General features: G+C 48.0%; 2 protein-coding genes across 2 annotated transcripts; one reads left to right on the top strand and one right to left on the bottom strand.

The window, feature by feature from the left end:
* Nucleotides 1–1,594: 1,594 nt before the first annotated feature.
* On the top strand, nucleotides 1,595–2,698 carry LOC120643689. The gene is made up of 2 exons (XM_039920144.1): nucleotides 1,595–1,984; nucleotides 2,297–2,698. Exons 1-2 carry the CDS (start codon nucleotides 1,827–1,829, stop codon nucleotides 2,580–2,582), a joined length of 444 nt encoding a protein of 147 aa, XP_039776078.1. The 5' UTR covers nucleotides 1,595–1,826; the 3' UTR covers nucleotides 2,583–2,698.
* Nucleotides 2,699–11,268: 8,570 nt separating this feature from the next.
* Nucleotides 11,269–13,175, bottom strand: LOC120646113. The gene is made up of 3 exons (XM_039922822.1): nucleotides 12,237–13,175; nucleotides 11,776–12,121; nucleotides 11,269–11,685 (listed from the first exon to the last, which is right to left on the bottom strand). Exons 1-3 carry the CDS (start codon nucleotides 12,919–12,921, stop codon nucleotides 11,409–11,411), a joined length of 1,308 nt encoding a protein of 435 aa, XP_039778756.1. The 5' UTR covers nucleotides 12,922–13,175; the 3' UTR covers nucleotides 11,269–11,408.
* Between the last annotated feature and the right edge of the window lie 263 nt (nucleotides 13,176–13,438).

The following is a 13,438-nucleotide window of genomic DNA, read 5'->3' as shown; positions in this document are numbered from 1 at the left end:
GAGAACGTGGAAGTCGTCGTCTTCCCCCGAATCATGGGGGTGCAGTGGTTGAACACTGTAGGAAGTACACTGTGGGGCATGGCGTCGGGCGTGGCAGTCGTCCTGAATATCGTCCTTGATCTTGCGGAGATCGCGCCGGCGTCCTGCCAGCCCCAACAGGCGGCGTGGTCATCGCCGTAGGGTGTACCGTCATCTAGATGTGGCATGGTGGTGTTCCGTGCGCCCTGCAGGTCAGGGTCTTCCATGCACCAGCGACGGTGGGGTACGCGGCGATCCCAGACCCCTTGGACGGAGTGCTGGCGTGCACACTAGGAGGTCCGGGAGACACGTGGAGGTCCCGGACCCCTCGAGGGGGGAGGTCCGGGCCTCCGGCTGCTATCGTTGGGCGTCCCTCTTCGGGGGGCGCGTGGCGACGCCGAGCCCCTTCCCAAGCAGGAGGCGGGCCCGGGGCCATACGCATGGTGAGGTGGAGTCCGGACAGCCAGAGTTGGCAGAATAGTGACGGGGGCAGTGCCGGGCCTATCTTGTCCCACGTCGCAGGTTCCACAATGCTGCCACAGCGTCCGGGATGGCGGAGCAGTGACTGGAGTTGGCTGACGGGACTCCGGTCACAGCCACTATGAGGAATGGCGGCCTGACGCCGTCTGTCCTGGGCACTGTGGTGGAGTGGTTGGCCTTTAATGCCTCCGTACGACGGGTGGGTGAGCGGTAGGGCCGTTTGTCCTATACGCCGAGGGGTGGCCTCGAGCGAGGCGGAGGTGAGTCGCCTGCTCGAGGGTAGGTTCGCTACCCTCGAGCAAGGCGGAGATGTTTTGCCCACTCGAGGGGAGATTCGCTACCCTCGAGCGAGGCGGAGATGCGGAGCGCAGTCGATGATCTCGATGGGAGCCCTCGAGCGAGGCGGAGATCGCCCCGCGGGTCCAAGGGAGGTGCGAATGGGCCGCATGCTGGGCTTTTTTAAGTTCTTTCCTTTCTTCCAGATGGGAATGAGGCCGTGGGCCTTCGTGGGCTCAGTCGCCTAACACGTGTTTGTGTTTTTTTAGAGTGATCTTAGTATCCCGATTAGGGTGTCACTAATCGTGGTATCCGACAAACTGTATGGTAAAAACACATAAAAACATATTGTGCCAGCCTTAAATATTGGTTAGGCCGATTACAATCAAAGTGCAGCCCACAAATAGGACTCCGTATAGAGTCAGTACAGTCTTAAAGAGCTAATGGGTCCGCATACCTGGAGGACACCCGATATGGATGGGTCTTGATGTTAACGGGTGTGATATAGTAAATTGCGGGCCCGTTAATAAAGAGTTGACGTAACACTTGTATGTGCAGTAGCTGAGCCGTGATAAGATGAATCAATGGGTCACATCGTCGACTGATAGATATCAAATTATCAGTCGTTTGACGTGTAGACACATCCTAGTTTATTTTAGTATGGTGGTTTTATAGACCGGTGCACTTAACATCTTTTGTCACTAACCTAATCCTGTTTTGGTGACGTGGACGCGATTTCACAAATAATCACGCCACATAAGCAGGCTGACGTGGCTGGAACTAATCTTGCTCACATAACCCCTCCTTTTTCCCTACCCTAGCGACGGCAACCCATGTTCGGCTGTTCCCCAACTCCGCGTGCTCCATCGGCGGCAGATCGGACCAGCAAGGTGACCGGCGGCGGACTGACCAAGCAAGGGTGGGGAGGGCCAGCGGTCCCTGCCCGTGCTCATGGCCACCCTACTGGTACCCGCTATTCGTCCCGTGCTGCGCCCGGCGGCGGATCGACCTAGCAAGGGGCAGTGTGCCGGCGGCGTCTCTGGGAATGCGCGATGCCAAGCCCCTCTGGCTTTAGCGGCGGGATCAGGGCGTCACCCTGCGCCTCCCCGTGCTGTTTCAGCTTCTCGGCCGTCGAGAAGCAGCTCAACAATCTGACCAACAATGTTGCCGAGACCATCTCCGACAACTTCAGCTTCTGTGTCGCCGACCCGTAAGCTCGATCGCCTCGCCTCTCAGCTGCTTCTTCGACTTAATGGCCTGTTCACATCAGAATCAGCTGTACAGCAATGTTCCGCAATTCCTCAGCTCTGTTCTTGCTTGCTTGCTTCGTGGATGGAGCGGCGCTGTACAGCAATAAAAGGAGAGCAAGCCTATTTACATCAGTATTAGCTGCAACCTCCCTTCGATCCCACATCCCACCTGATATGCGCATATTTTGCCTTTTGGAAACTTGGCGTATATGTGCATAAGTCAATGTGATCAGTTTGGCAATATGCATGTGGATAAATTGTTTATTTTGCAGATTATCAAACCAGATGAACCTGGAGGTAGCAGTGCAAGCTGCAGCAGCATTCTTGAACAAAACTGTTGAGTCTGCTCATGCCTATCTATTTGTTGGTCCCATATTCAATGACTACAGCTCGGTTGGATACTCACTACTCCTGAAGAACGAGAAGGCCATCATTTTCCAACCAAAGAGGGTTGTGATCGGACATGGCCCTCTCCAACTAGTTGCTGTTAATAACTTAAAGAATTTATACATTGTACCCAAACAGCTTGTAAGTTTGTGTGGATGTCACTGTGTGTGAAGGTGTAATATTAGAGTAGCAGAATAGAACAGCTCTGTAATTGTCACTTGATGTACTGAATGAGTGAAGTTATGGAATAAGAAAATGGAAATGCAACAACTATATTTGCAAGCTAACATATTTGATGTTTAACAGAACCAAAAGCTGACATTAGCTGACATAATCGATATTTAACATAACCAAAAGCTGACATAGCTGACATAACTAAATAACTGATCAAACCAAAGTTTAACATAACTAGAAGGAAGAACCCTGACACAATGACATAACCAAGCTAATTGACACATCACTCTCTAGTTGAAGCTTTCCTCAGTCTTGCTTTGGCTGCAACCTGTGCCTTCCTCTTCACTGGTGTTGAGGTTGTTTGGGATTGCACTTGAGATAATTCAGATGCCTGACTACTACATTGGGTGCCTCCATTTGTCCTTGCCTTCTTAAGGGGCCTGCTGCTCTCAAGTACCTACAGCCAACTAAAATAATATGAGTGCACAATAAAAGCATACATGAATGGAATTAGGCTAATGAAATTACTTGCCTCTTTGCCTTTCTCCATAATTCTTCTCTTTGCCTTTGATTTGGGACCACATGTTCTAGAGTTGTGGCCTGCCTTTTTACACTTACTGCATGTTACTACACTGCCTGCCCTAGAGACTTTAGTTGCCTTCTTGGACTCACCAGGTTCTATCCTCTCTTTTCTTGGCCTCCCGGGCATCTTCACATATGCTGGAGGCTGAGGTTGCCTAGGGTCAGTCGGCAACTGGCCCATTCCTTCCATTGGCAGCATGCAATGATCATAGATCTTATTGTACTCCATTACTGAGTAACAATCAGCTATGTAGTCCTCTAGTGGCAGACTGTTCAAGTATATTGCAGTGACGGCATGATGACAAGGAATGCCTAACAGCTGCCAATACCTGTAAGAACAAGTCTTTGCGCCAATATCAACTATGTACCTCCTGTCCTTGTCTTTGACCTCATATCCATTTTTCCCATTCCATATTGCAGTGCAGTGCTGAGCAAGGTTAATATACTTGTTCAATTTCTTCATAATATTTGGACATATCCTTGAGTTCCTTTTGGCTAACTTTGCTCTATTTTGTTGTATCCTCACATAAACTTTGGTCCTGATCCCCTTTAGCATGGAAAGAATTGGATGGGCCCTGATATCAACTATCCAATTATTGAAGCTTTCACACATATTGTTGTCCACACTATCACAATTGGAGCCAATGTTGAACCATGCTCTGCTCCAATGTTTGGGGTTTGTATTCATAATATCTTTAGCACCAGCAGCTGTTAATTGGGCTAACTTTGCCTTGCAATAGTTGAAAATTGCAAATTAGAAGCTTTGGCACACATCCAAAAGGGCTTTTGGTAATCAGTCTTCCTGTAGGTCTTCCTCCAATTTGCATAAATGTGCCTTGTGCACATTCTATGTTCACATTCTGGAAAGTATTTAGCAACTGCATTGAGCAAACCCTTTTGTTGATCAGAGATTATAACCCAGCCCTTGCCACCAATGGGGATGTTCATATCCTTTTGCAGAAGACCAAAGAACCAAGACCAAGTGTCTTCAGTCTCCTTCTCCACCACTGCCCAAGCTACTGGATATATCTGATTATTTGCATCTCTTCCAATAGCACATATGAGTTCACCATTGCAAGCTCCCTTGAAGAAGCACTCATCTACTCCAATAACTTTTCTGCATCCAGCAATAAAACCTTTCTTGCAAGCATCAAAGCGAACATATATTCTCTGAAACACATGGAAATCATACTCAGGATCCAAGCACACTGCAACCGTGCTACCTAGGTTTGTCCTAAGTATCTCTGCTTGATAGTGAAAGACCTTGGCATACTCTCCTTTGCATGACTCATATATCCTTCTCATGACAATTGACTTTGCTCTCTTAATCTTGGACAAAGAAACTTCCGCACCCATCTCAAGGAACACAGTCTCCTTGATATTGAGAAGCCTCCATGATGGATTGGCCCTAATGATGTTCTCAAATCTATCAGCTATTCTAGGTGATGTCACCAATCTGTTGTCCCTTCTCTGTGGGCATTGGTGAACATCATTGAATGTCTTCACCTTAAAGTGATTTTTGTCTTTAGAAGCAAAAATCATCCATGAGCAGCCCTTCCATGAACATTTACATCTGATCCTATCCTTCTCATCCTTTGAGAAATTGAGGTGTCTCATAGTAGCAAAACCATACTTGATGAGAGCATCCTTGAATTGCACCCTCCCAGCAAAGATCATACCAAGAGAAAAAGTGGGACAAGCTGCTTCACTATCAAATCTTGGAAACCTGCTCTTCCTTCTAATTGCCTCACCCTCATCATCTTCTTCATAACTGTACTCATCACTTGAATCTATCATGGGGGCTTCATCATCATTGTCATCCTGCAATGCATTTGCTTCAGCTGCAACCTCTTCCATCTCCAACAGTAATTCTTTAGTGGCTGCAGGGTTAGACCTTTGATTCCTAACAACTGTCTTGAACTCATCTGCCTCTTCATCAACATCTGAACTGTCACCATCCACATATTCTTCATCAGATTCTGTTTCAGCTTCCTCCTCATCAGGGTCAAATCCTTATGAGTTGTCTCCTTCAGCATCTCCATCCCGGTCAGCATCACCATCAACACCACCCTGCCCATCTCCATCTCCATCTCCATCAGAATGCACTATTGGACAACTCTTTGTAAGATAAGGCCCATCTTTGTTGTTCTACACCTCCATAACTCTTGTGAATCTCAACATAAATTTCAGCAACACTATCATCTGTAATGCAATCAGACATGAACTGACATATCTTGTCATCATTTAGAGTCCTCAAACCACTGTTTAGATCTTGTCTAGGATAAAGCCAGTGAAGTTGGACATCATCATCTTTGCCAAGTGTCACATGATCTGACAAAAATCCCCTAACTTCAAGCAAAGATATCTTATCGCTATCCAAGTGAGATGATCTAACAGATGTTTCACCTATGTAGATGACGTTGTAACCATCGTAATCAAACCTTCCCCCAAGATGAAACCTAACTGCCAATACATCTCCAGGATCCATTGCCCTGAAAAGCAACAAAGGAAAAACTCATTTGTAATTCCACATACAGAAATCATGAATGCCATCCACAACACCCGTAATTCCATGTACAAAAATTATGAACGCCATCCATAGCACCCGCAATAACCCCATCAATCATCGAATCCACCAAAAAGTCAGGTTTCCAAACCAATCGTGGCCATTCAGACCCAACAAAAACACATCACATTATCCCCACGTAACCCTAGCCCACCCTAGCCTTGTACAGCAAATTCTACCAAGGTGCTAGTCCAAAGAGGGATTGGTACGCACCTCGGCAATGTCCCCGCCGCCAATCCCAGGAGTTGTGGTGCGATCGCCGCCGGCCGCCTCGCTGCGCTGATCCGTGTAACACCCCAGTGTTAATCGCGAGGCCAATCATGTGCTTAACCCGTTAATTATGGATTTAAGCTCGTCATTAGCGCTAATCAAGTCCGCATAGTGTTCCTCAACTTAGCTGTGTTCGATCTCGTTTTTCTCCCTGGTCCGAGCCTCGAATCAAGTTTCGCCTAAAATCAAAGTTGTAGACCTTCTCTTCCTCTACAACTTCTATTTTTGCCAAATTCCAAGTTCCCATATGAAATTTTGAGTTATGGATGGTCAAAATCGGGTCAAAACTTTTCAAACGTGAGCACTATGCTACCCTGTTCTTTCCTGTGCCCGTACGCGCGTGCCCATGCCGCGACCCCGCGTCGTCGCCGGTAACTCCACGCGTCGCCGCGCCGGCGATCCTCGCCCTCCGCGCTGCGCGTCCTTATCCCCACGGTGTTGTCCCCGTTTTTGCCCCCTCCTTCCTCTGCTAGAGCTCGGGTTGAGCCGAGCTGCGCAGCGCTGCCGCCGTCCGCAGCTCCGGCCACACCCCGCCGCCCCGCAGCCATCCTCGCGCCCCGATCCACCTTACCCTCTATCTCTTCCACCACACCCCGAGCCCGATTGCGCTGTTCCCCAGCCGAATCGAGCTCGCGCCGCTGTGGCCGTCAATGCCCCTCCACCGAAGCTCTGCCTCCACTATTGATGACCCCCTCCAGCCCTCCTCCGGTCGATTCGAGCCCTCGGTGAGCTTCCCCATGCCGCCCTCGTGCTACCCGACCTCCTTTCCCTCATTTTCCTGCGCCGGCGCCGCCGGAATGCGGCCATGCCACCGCCGGTCGACCCTCCAGTCACCGCCGCATGTTGCGGGCCGTGCTCACGCGGCCCCACACCACACCACTGCGCACGTCGGGTCCGCCCGCCCGCGCTAGCCGTCATGCCGCCCTGCCTCGTCGCCACCTCGCCTCGCTGTAGCCTGGGCAGCTGCGCCGCCGCCACGGCCGCCATGGGCGCCGCCTCGCCGTCACGAGCCACCCTCGTGCGAGCCCTGCCCTGCGCGTGCCCCTGCCCCGCTCCGCCGGCTCGCCCTGGCCACAGGCCCGCCCCGCTACCCGCCGGCGGGAACCGCCATCGCCGCCGAGCCAGGCCGTGGCCACGGCCATGGCGCTCGTGCGGGCGGAGAGCAGAGCAGGGAAGCTGGGAGCTGGGCTTCCCACTGACAGGTGGGGCCCAGCTGTCAGCTCCTATTTAAGTATTCTTTTCCAAAATCTTTTATTCGATTGGAACTTTGTAAATGCATAACAAATTGTAGAGAAATGTAGAAAAATCAGAAAAATGCCAACTAAATTTTGTTGGGTTGCTTAGATCAAGATCTTCAGAGGAAAAATATCTATGCGTGGCAAATGTCACTTTGCCCCTGTTAAAATTTTGGATTGTGTTTAAGCTAGTTTATTTAATACCGGTACGTGTAGTCCACTGAAAATTTTTCAAGTGAATGGCATATGTGCATGTTTGTGGATCTATGATTGTTTGATTTCCATCCTTGGGCTAAAATAAATGTTTTCAGTCACCGATTAATGTTGATAAATTTTTGTTACACTCTTTACTAATATCTTATCATGCCAGTTAATTCTTGTTACTAAAACATGGCTGCAAGTTAAGTTTTTGTATTTGTTTAGTTCCCAGCTATAGCTTTCTTTTTCCAAAAGCATTGCTAAGCAATTCCTTTCTGCATGATTCAATCCATCAAGTTATGTCATTTTTGGGTAAATCATATTAACTCTTGTTTGACTAGACAGGTTTGGCAAATTCTTATTGGTGAGTGCTTGCAATGATTTGATATAAGTTAACTTGTATGTCATGTTGGGGTTAAATTTAATTACCTCCTGTTATCAATAAATGCTGGAAAATCATGGTTGCTTGTTAATTTCAACAATTTGGGTTAGTCCTGTATAAATTATGTTAACCTCTTGAGAACTAGTTCATGGGTTGCTTTTATTTAATTTACTTTTGTGACTTGCTGATTAAATAAATTGTCCTAATTGTTCTTTCTTGTTTTATATCTTTGCTTAGCCTTTTCTAAGCAAGCTAGTAATGCTTTTTAGTAGGAAACACTTCAGGCTAAAATACTTGATTGAACTCTCGTGTTGTAGCACCAACCCAGTTGCCTTTTGAGTTTGTTTGTTGTGTTTACTCGATAAATGATTGTCCAGTCATGTCTTTCCTTTAATTGCATTGCATTTGCATCGTTGCATATCATCTAGGTACGTTAAATGTGCGACACGTGGAATCGGAGGGCAATGTTGAAGCCGAGCCAGAAGATGGTGCACGGGTGGACCAATCCAAAAGACGGAAGGACCGACTGGAGTGCATGCTTGGACTGGGATGATGTCAAGCCGGTGCAAAACTACAAGCTAACTAACTGAATTTGTGTCAAACCCAGGCAAGCCCCGGAGCATAACCCTTAATTTCAATATTCAATAATATTAATTAAGTATTGTGCATTTACGTTGTTAGGAGTTGTATGGAACCCTAGTATGCATGTTTCTCCCTAGGTACCTATGAGTTTTTACTAGTATGCAGGTGTCGTTAGAAATGCTTTGCTAAGTAGGAACTCGGTAAAAGTCGAGTGATTTTCTGTCACTCGCGAGATATAGGTCTTGTTACTTATGGAAATGTTACTAGAGAATGAATTAATGAGGAAAGAAAATGGAGACCGGGCGGAGGAAAGTGGGACATGATTATGGGTTAAAGGAAAGTTGAGTCTCCGCCTGTGTCGATTGAGGACCGTTCCGTTGTTGGCCCTTTGATTGAGGATTGAACAGTACTAATCACATGCCGGAAGTAGGAGGTAGTCGAAACCGGTAAGCTAATTACCTAAATTACGTCGGAATCTGAGTCTCGACCTGCGATGCTGGGTAGGGATGATGGATGGTGAAGTGGTCCACGGGTTCACCGGGTGTTCGCACGTGGGGGGCTCATCATCTGGGTGTTTGCGGGCTTGATTCAGACTTCGGGGTAATCATGGGAACAGTTGTGTGGTGTGACTCGACGGGGTCGCACTGGGCGTGTGAGTTAGGTCCACCTTGCAAGGTTAAATCGGATTGATTCGCCGTGACTCGCGGATATGAGAGCATTGGTCAATGCGTCGCTTCATAGTAAGGATTGAAAGGACAGAAAGAGAAAAGATGGTTTTATGTTGATGTTCTTGAAAAGATAATATGATCAACCATGTATGCTCTAGAAAACTAGGCAAACCTAGTTTCCAGCTATAAACACAATTGGAGCTAAAATATTGAACGTAAGGATCCAGTATTAGTAGCTTTTCAGCAAAATAACTCCAGAGCCAAAGAGTTGTGCATGTCTAGATAATGGGCTAAGTATACCCATAGACGGGTAAGTCTTGCTGAGTATTAGTATACTCAGGGTTTGTTGTTACCCTGTTTTCAGGTATTTGTTGCTGGTTGAAGCTAACTAGGATTCACACTGGTGGGCTCGATGTGACATCCTCACGTCTTCGTAGTATCATGGTTTTTACATCAAACTTCTATTTAAATTTTGCTGTAGTTTGAACTCTGATATTTTACATAAATTTATTTTGTTAAGCTCTGTTTTGTAAATAAAAAATTGAGAAATTTCTGTATGCTTGTAATCATCTGTGCTCGTCTTCGTGTGAGACTTCCGGTGTTTTCGATCCTAAACCCAACAGGCTGCCAGATTACACCATTTTAAGTGCACGGTTACTTGATTAACGCTTAAGATGATAGTTAGCGCACTTAAGCCGGTTTAATTTGAGCGGTTCTGTCACAATCTGCTACCGTGCGGTGTCCGTCAGGAGTTGTCGCGAAACAAGGGAAGGGCAACATGCGCATGGGAGGGTGAGGGGGTATGTGCACTACCTATGTTCCAGCCATGTCAGATTGATTATGTGGCATCATTATTTGCAAAACCACCACCACGTCACCAAAACAAGACTTGATTAATGCCAAAAGGTGTTAAGTGCACCGGTTTAGAAAACCACCATAGTAAAATAAACTAAAAAATTTCTTAGGGGGTTATCCGGACTTTCACAAAAACACAGGGTAGTAATCTGGACTTTTTCCTATATAAAATGAACGTGAAGTTCTTTGGATTTCATAGGGCTTCCCTTCTTTCTCTTCATAATGAACTTGAAAAATCAGAAAAAATGCTTATACATATGAACTCATAAAACTCTAATGAAATCCCATGAAAATCCCATCAGGACTGTCCTAAGGTCACAAGACTAGCCTTTAGGCCTTACCCTAGTACATAAAAAATTACATAAATTACACTGTTATTAATGTACCATCTAGCTAATTACGCTTTGAAGAAAATTTGATGGATTAAGCTTGCCTCATGACCTTTATTAACAAAGTTTATGAGCCATTTAAGTACGTGGCTTGCATACCCCAAACTAGAGGCCTTGCATCTTCTAGGCTACAAATAGGTACCCACTAGGATATAAGTTTGCTTCCTAGTGTTTATTTTCAATTTGAATCTTGATATAGGCCCACATTTAGGCATAACGTTCTAAGCACGTTGTTTGCGGCACCCAATGGAATCAAAATAAGGATAATTTTGTATTGTACCGATTGTACTCTCCAGTCATTGCCCTCCAGCACCTCACCAATGTTTTATTATGAACAGAACACTATATGGGAATACTAGATTGACAATAGTTAACAAACAACCCTTAACCCATGATCTGTTTGGCTAGAATCAGCCTATATATAGGTCCTGTGCACAAGCTGACAACCTCATAATGGTGTTGATTAAATTACAGTACAATCACCTTCTTGTATAACGGTTACAGAGCAGGACAGACAAGCAGCACTTGCTAGGGATCAGTACTAAACTTGTATTTAGTATTGCATTGGGTTGGATGTAGCTGTATGGTGCCATCTCCAGGAGAATATAAGATTTGCAGTTCACTGTTTCTCCCAAAGTGCCTGCTTGTTCTTAACCTCTTGTCTAGCTGCTTCTTGGAAGGAGCTGAAATGCTTATGGAGAGTTGGAGACAAGCATTTTATATGAGCTCAGCACATGACGACAAATGGGATGTTTTGATTTTGGTTTAGTTAGATCTTGGAAGCAGGCACAACTCACTGCTTTTGTTGGTAGTGTGTGAGATTATTCTCTTGTTGTCGACGTGTCACATTTGAAAACTAATTTGAATGATTCTTGTGGTTATAGCTGTACTTTTTTTTGATTGGTCACATGATGTGCTAGAAAACTATGCTTTCCTACTGCAGAGGAACTTGGAAAGATTTGCAACCGAACATTACGCTTTTATGAGCTGATGAACAGAAAGAACAAAGGATGCAACAGGTTGAACATAGAGCAGAACTGCAGAAGTAACACTAGCTAAATTTAACTAAGCCGAAGTAACACTAACTAAATTTAACTTAATAGCCACTGTATACGACTACGAAGCATGGCAGTATAGCTCTTGGGTTGAACAGGAAGAGCTCGTCCAAATCCGAGCAGACCCCCCCTGAGCTGGGGCTTTCAGAGTCACAGTCACTGTCCTCTGAAGATTTCCTGTCAGCGGCCTTCTTCACCCTCCCAGCAACCACCCTGCACACCAGCATCGCCTTCTTCTCGCCGTCAGACGACACCTGCGCCATGTCATGGGCACGCCCACTCGTCGCCATTGTTGCAATCTTCCCGTCGCCATCGACCCTGACGATCAACATTTCACCAAATGGATGATATTATTTACAATGATTATCCAATCTGAAAACTCTGCTCATCAATTGCTTTGGCAATTACCTGAAACCTTCCCTGACGATGCTGCACAGTTTGCACTGCGCGGGCGGCGCCCGGCACAGGGCGGTGCCGCCGCCGGCACCGAGGGAGCAGGTGAAGGTGGTGCAGTGGAACCGGAGGAGCTCGTTGCCGTCGGCGACGCACCGGGGGTTCTTCCTCCCCTCGCCGCTGCTCGCCCTCTCCTTGATGCTCTCCTTGTACTCCTCGAACCTCCTCACCGTCCGGTCGCTGCTCTGGACCTTGAGTACCCTGTCGATCCTGCACACGGGCGCCTGCTTCCCCAGCCAGCTCGACTGGAAGATGATCTCCACGATGTTCCTGCTCGTGTCGTCGGGCCCCAGCTCTGAAACTGCCGTAATCGATCGAAGAATTAGTGTGAAGCAGCTTTAATTTGAATTGAACGATGCAAGATGAGAAAGTTGTTTTGGATTTTTTTGTTTTTGGGAAAAGAAAAGGTTTGTTACCTGCATGCCTGGTTGATCTGTGGAGCTCGAGGGACTCAGCCTTGGCGAAGACCTCGTCGCAGTCGGCGCACGGGAAGGCGGCGGCGGCGGCGAGGCTCCTGGGGTCGAAGACGGAGTGGCACTGGTAGCAACCGGAGAGCTTCCTGATGTGGTGCACCCCGCGGAAGGAGCTCCCGAACGACGACGACGCCGGCGACGAGAGCGGCGAGGACGCGGAGGTGGCGGTGGCCGACGAGGAGGTCGCCGCCGTGGCCTCCGAGTTGAAGGACGACGTCGCGGAGACGGCTGCGGCGGAGGCGGCGTACACGGCGTCGGCAACGTCGGCGCCGTCGGGGGCCCGGAGCGACCTGCTCGAGGCGCTGCGGCCGGCGGCGCGGTCCCGGGACAGCACGGAGCTCTCCTTGGTGCTGCAGAGGGACCCCGCGCAGGTCATGCTCCGGCTGATGCTGATGCTCCTCTTCTTCTTCTTGCTGCTGCTGCTCTTGTCACTGTCAATGTCCTTGCCTTCTGCCGCCGCCACCGGCTGCGCTCTGTTCTTGCCGGAGGAGGACGAATGGTAGAACCCCAGCCCCATGGCCATCCAAGATGACTGAGTCGTCTTCTTCCCAGCTCCTCTGCCCATCTTCTTCTTGGCGGCAGCACCCTTGCCTGCACTTGCCGCATCCATTGCAGTTTGACAAGGCATGATCTTCTATGTGTTCAACCTAGCAGCTGCCTACTAGGCCCTCCCTCTCTTCCTTTCTGGAACTTCGTTGGGGAGGCAGAAGAGAGGAGCTGCTGCTGGAACAAGAACAACAAGAGGAATAATAAGGAAGGTGGCCTTGTTCTGCTCACTCACTTTTGCCTGAAAACTGCGCTGCGCTGCTCCATGATTAGGATAGTATTAGCGCCCCTAATCCTAATGGCGCCCCTTTTATTTCGTGATGCCGGGCTGGTGGGGTGTGAATGAAAAGACACGCTGGCGCCACAAATGCCAAGGAGGAAAGCCTGGGAAGGGAGGAGGAGGGGGGCCTTTTGCTGCTGTGTGGGTGTTTTTCATGGATGGCATGGCATGGGCAGCCTGCAATCATGCCCCCAATCCATTCCAGACCATGCGCCGCCATCACCTCTCACCTCCTGCGTGTTCTCTTCCTCCCCCGATGATCCGACTCTGCTTGTCCTGATCAGAGAATCGTGTAGTGCCTGCCGATTGTAAACTGTTT

The sequence above is a fragment of the Panicum virgatum genome, chromosome 8K (assembly GCF_016808335.1).
Source record: "Panicum virgatum strain AP13 chromosome 8K, P.virgatum_v5, whole genome shotgun sequence".
Classification (NCBI taxonomy): Eukaryota; Viridiplantae; Streptophyta; class Magnoliopsida; order Poales; family Poaceae; genus Panicum; species Panicum virgatum.
The sequence above is the reverse complement of the archived record's forward strand: the minus strand, read 5'-3'. Positions and strand labels throughout refer to the sequence as shown.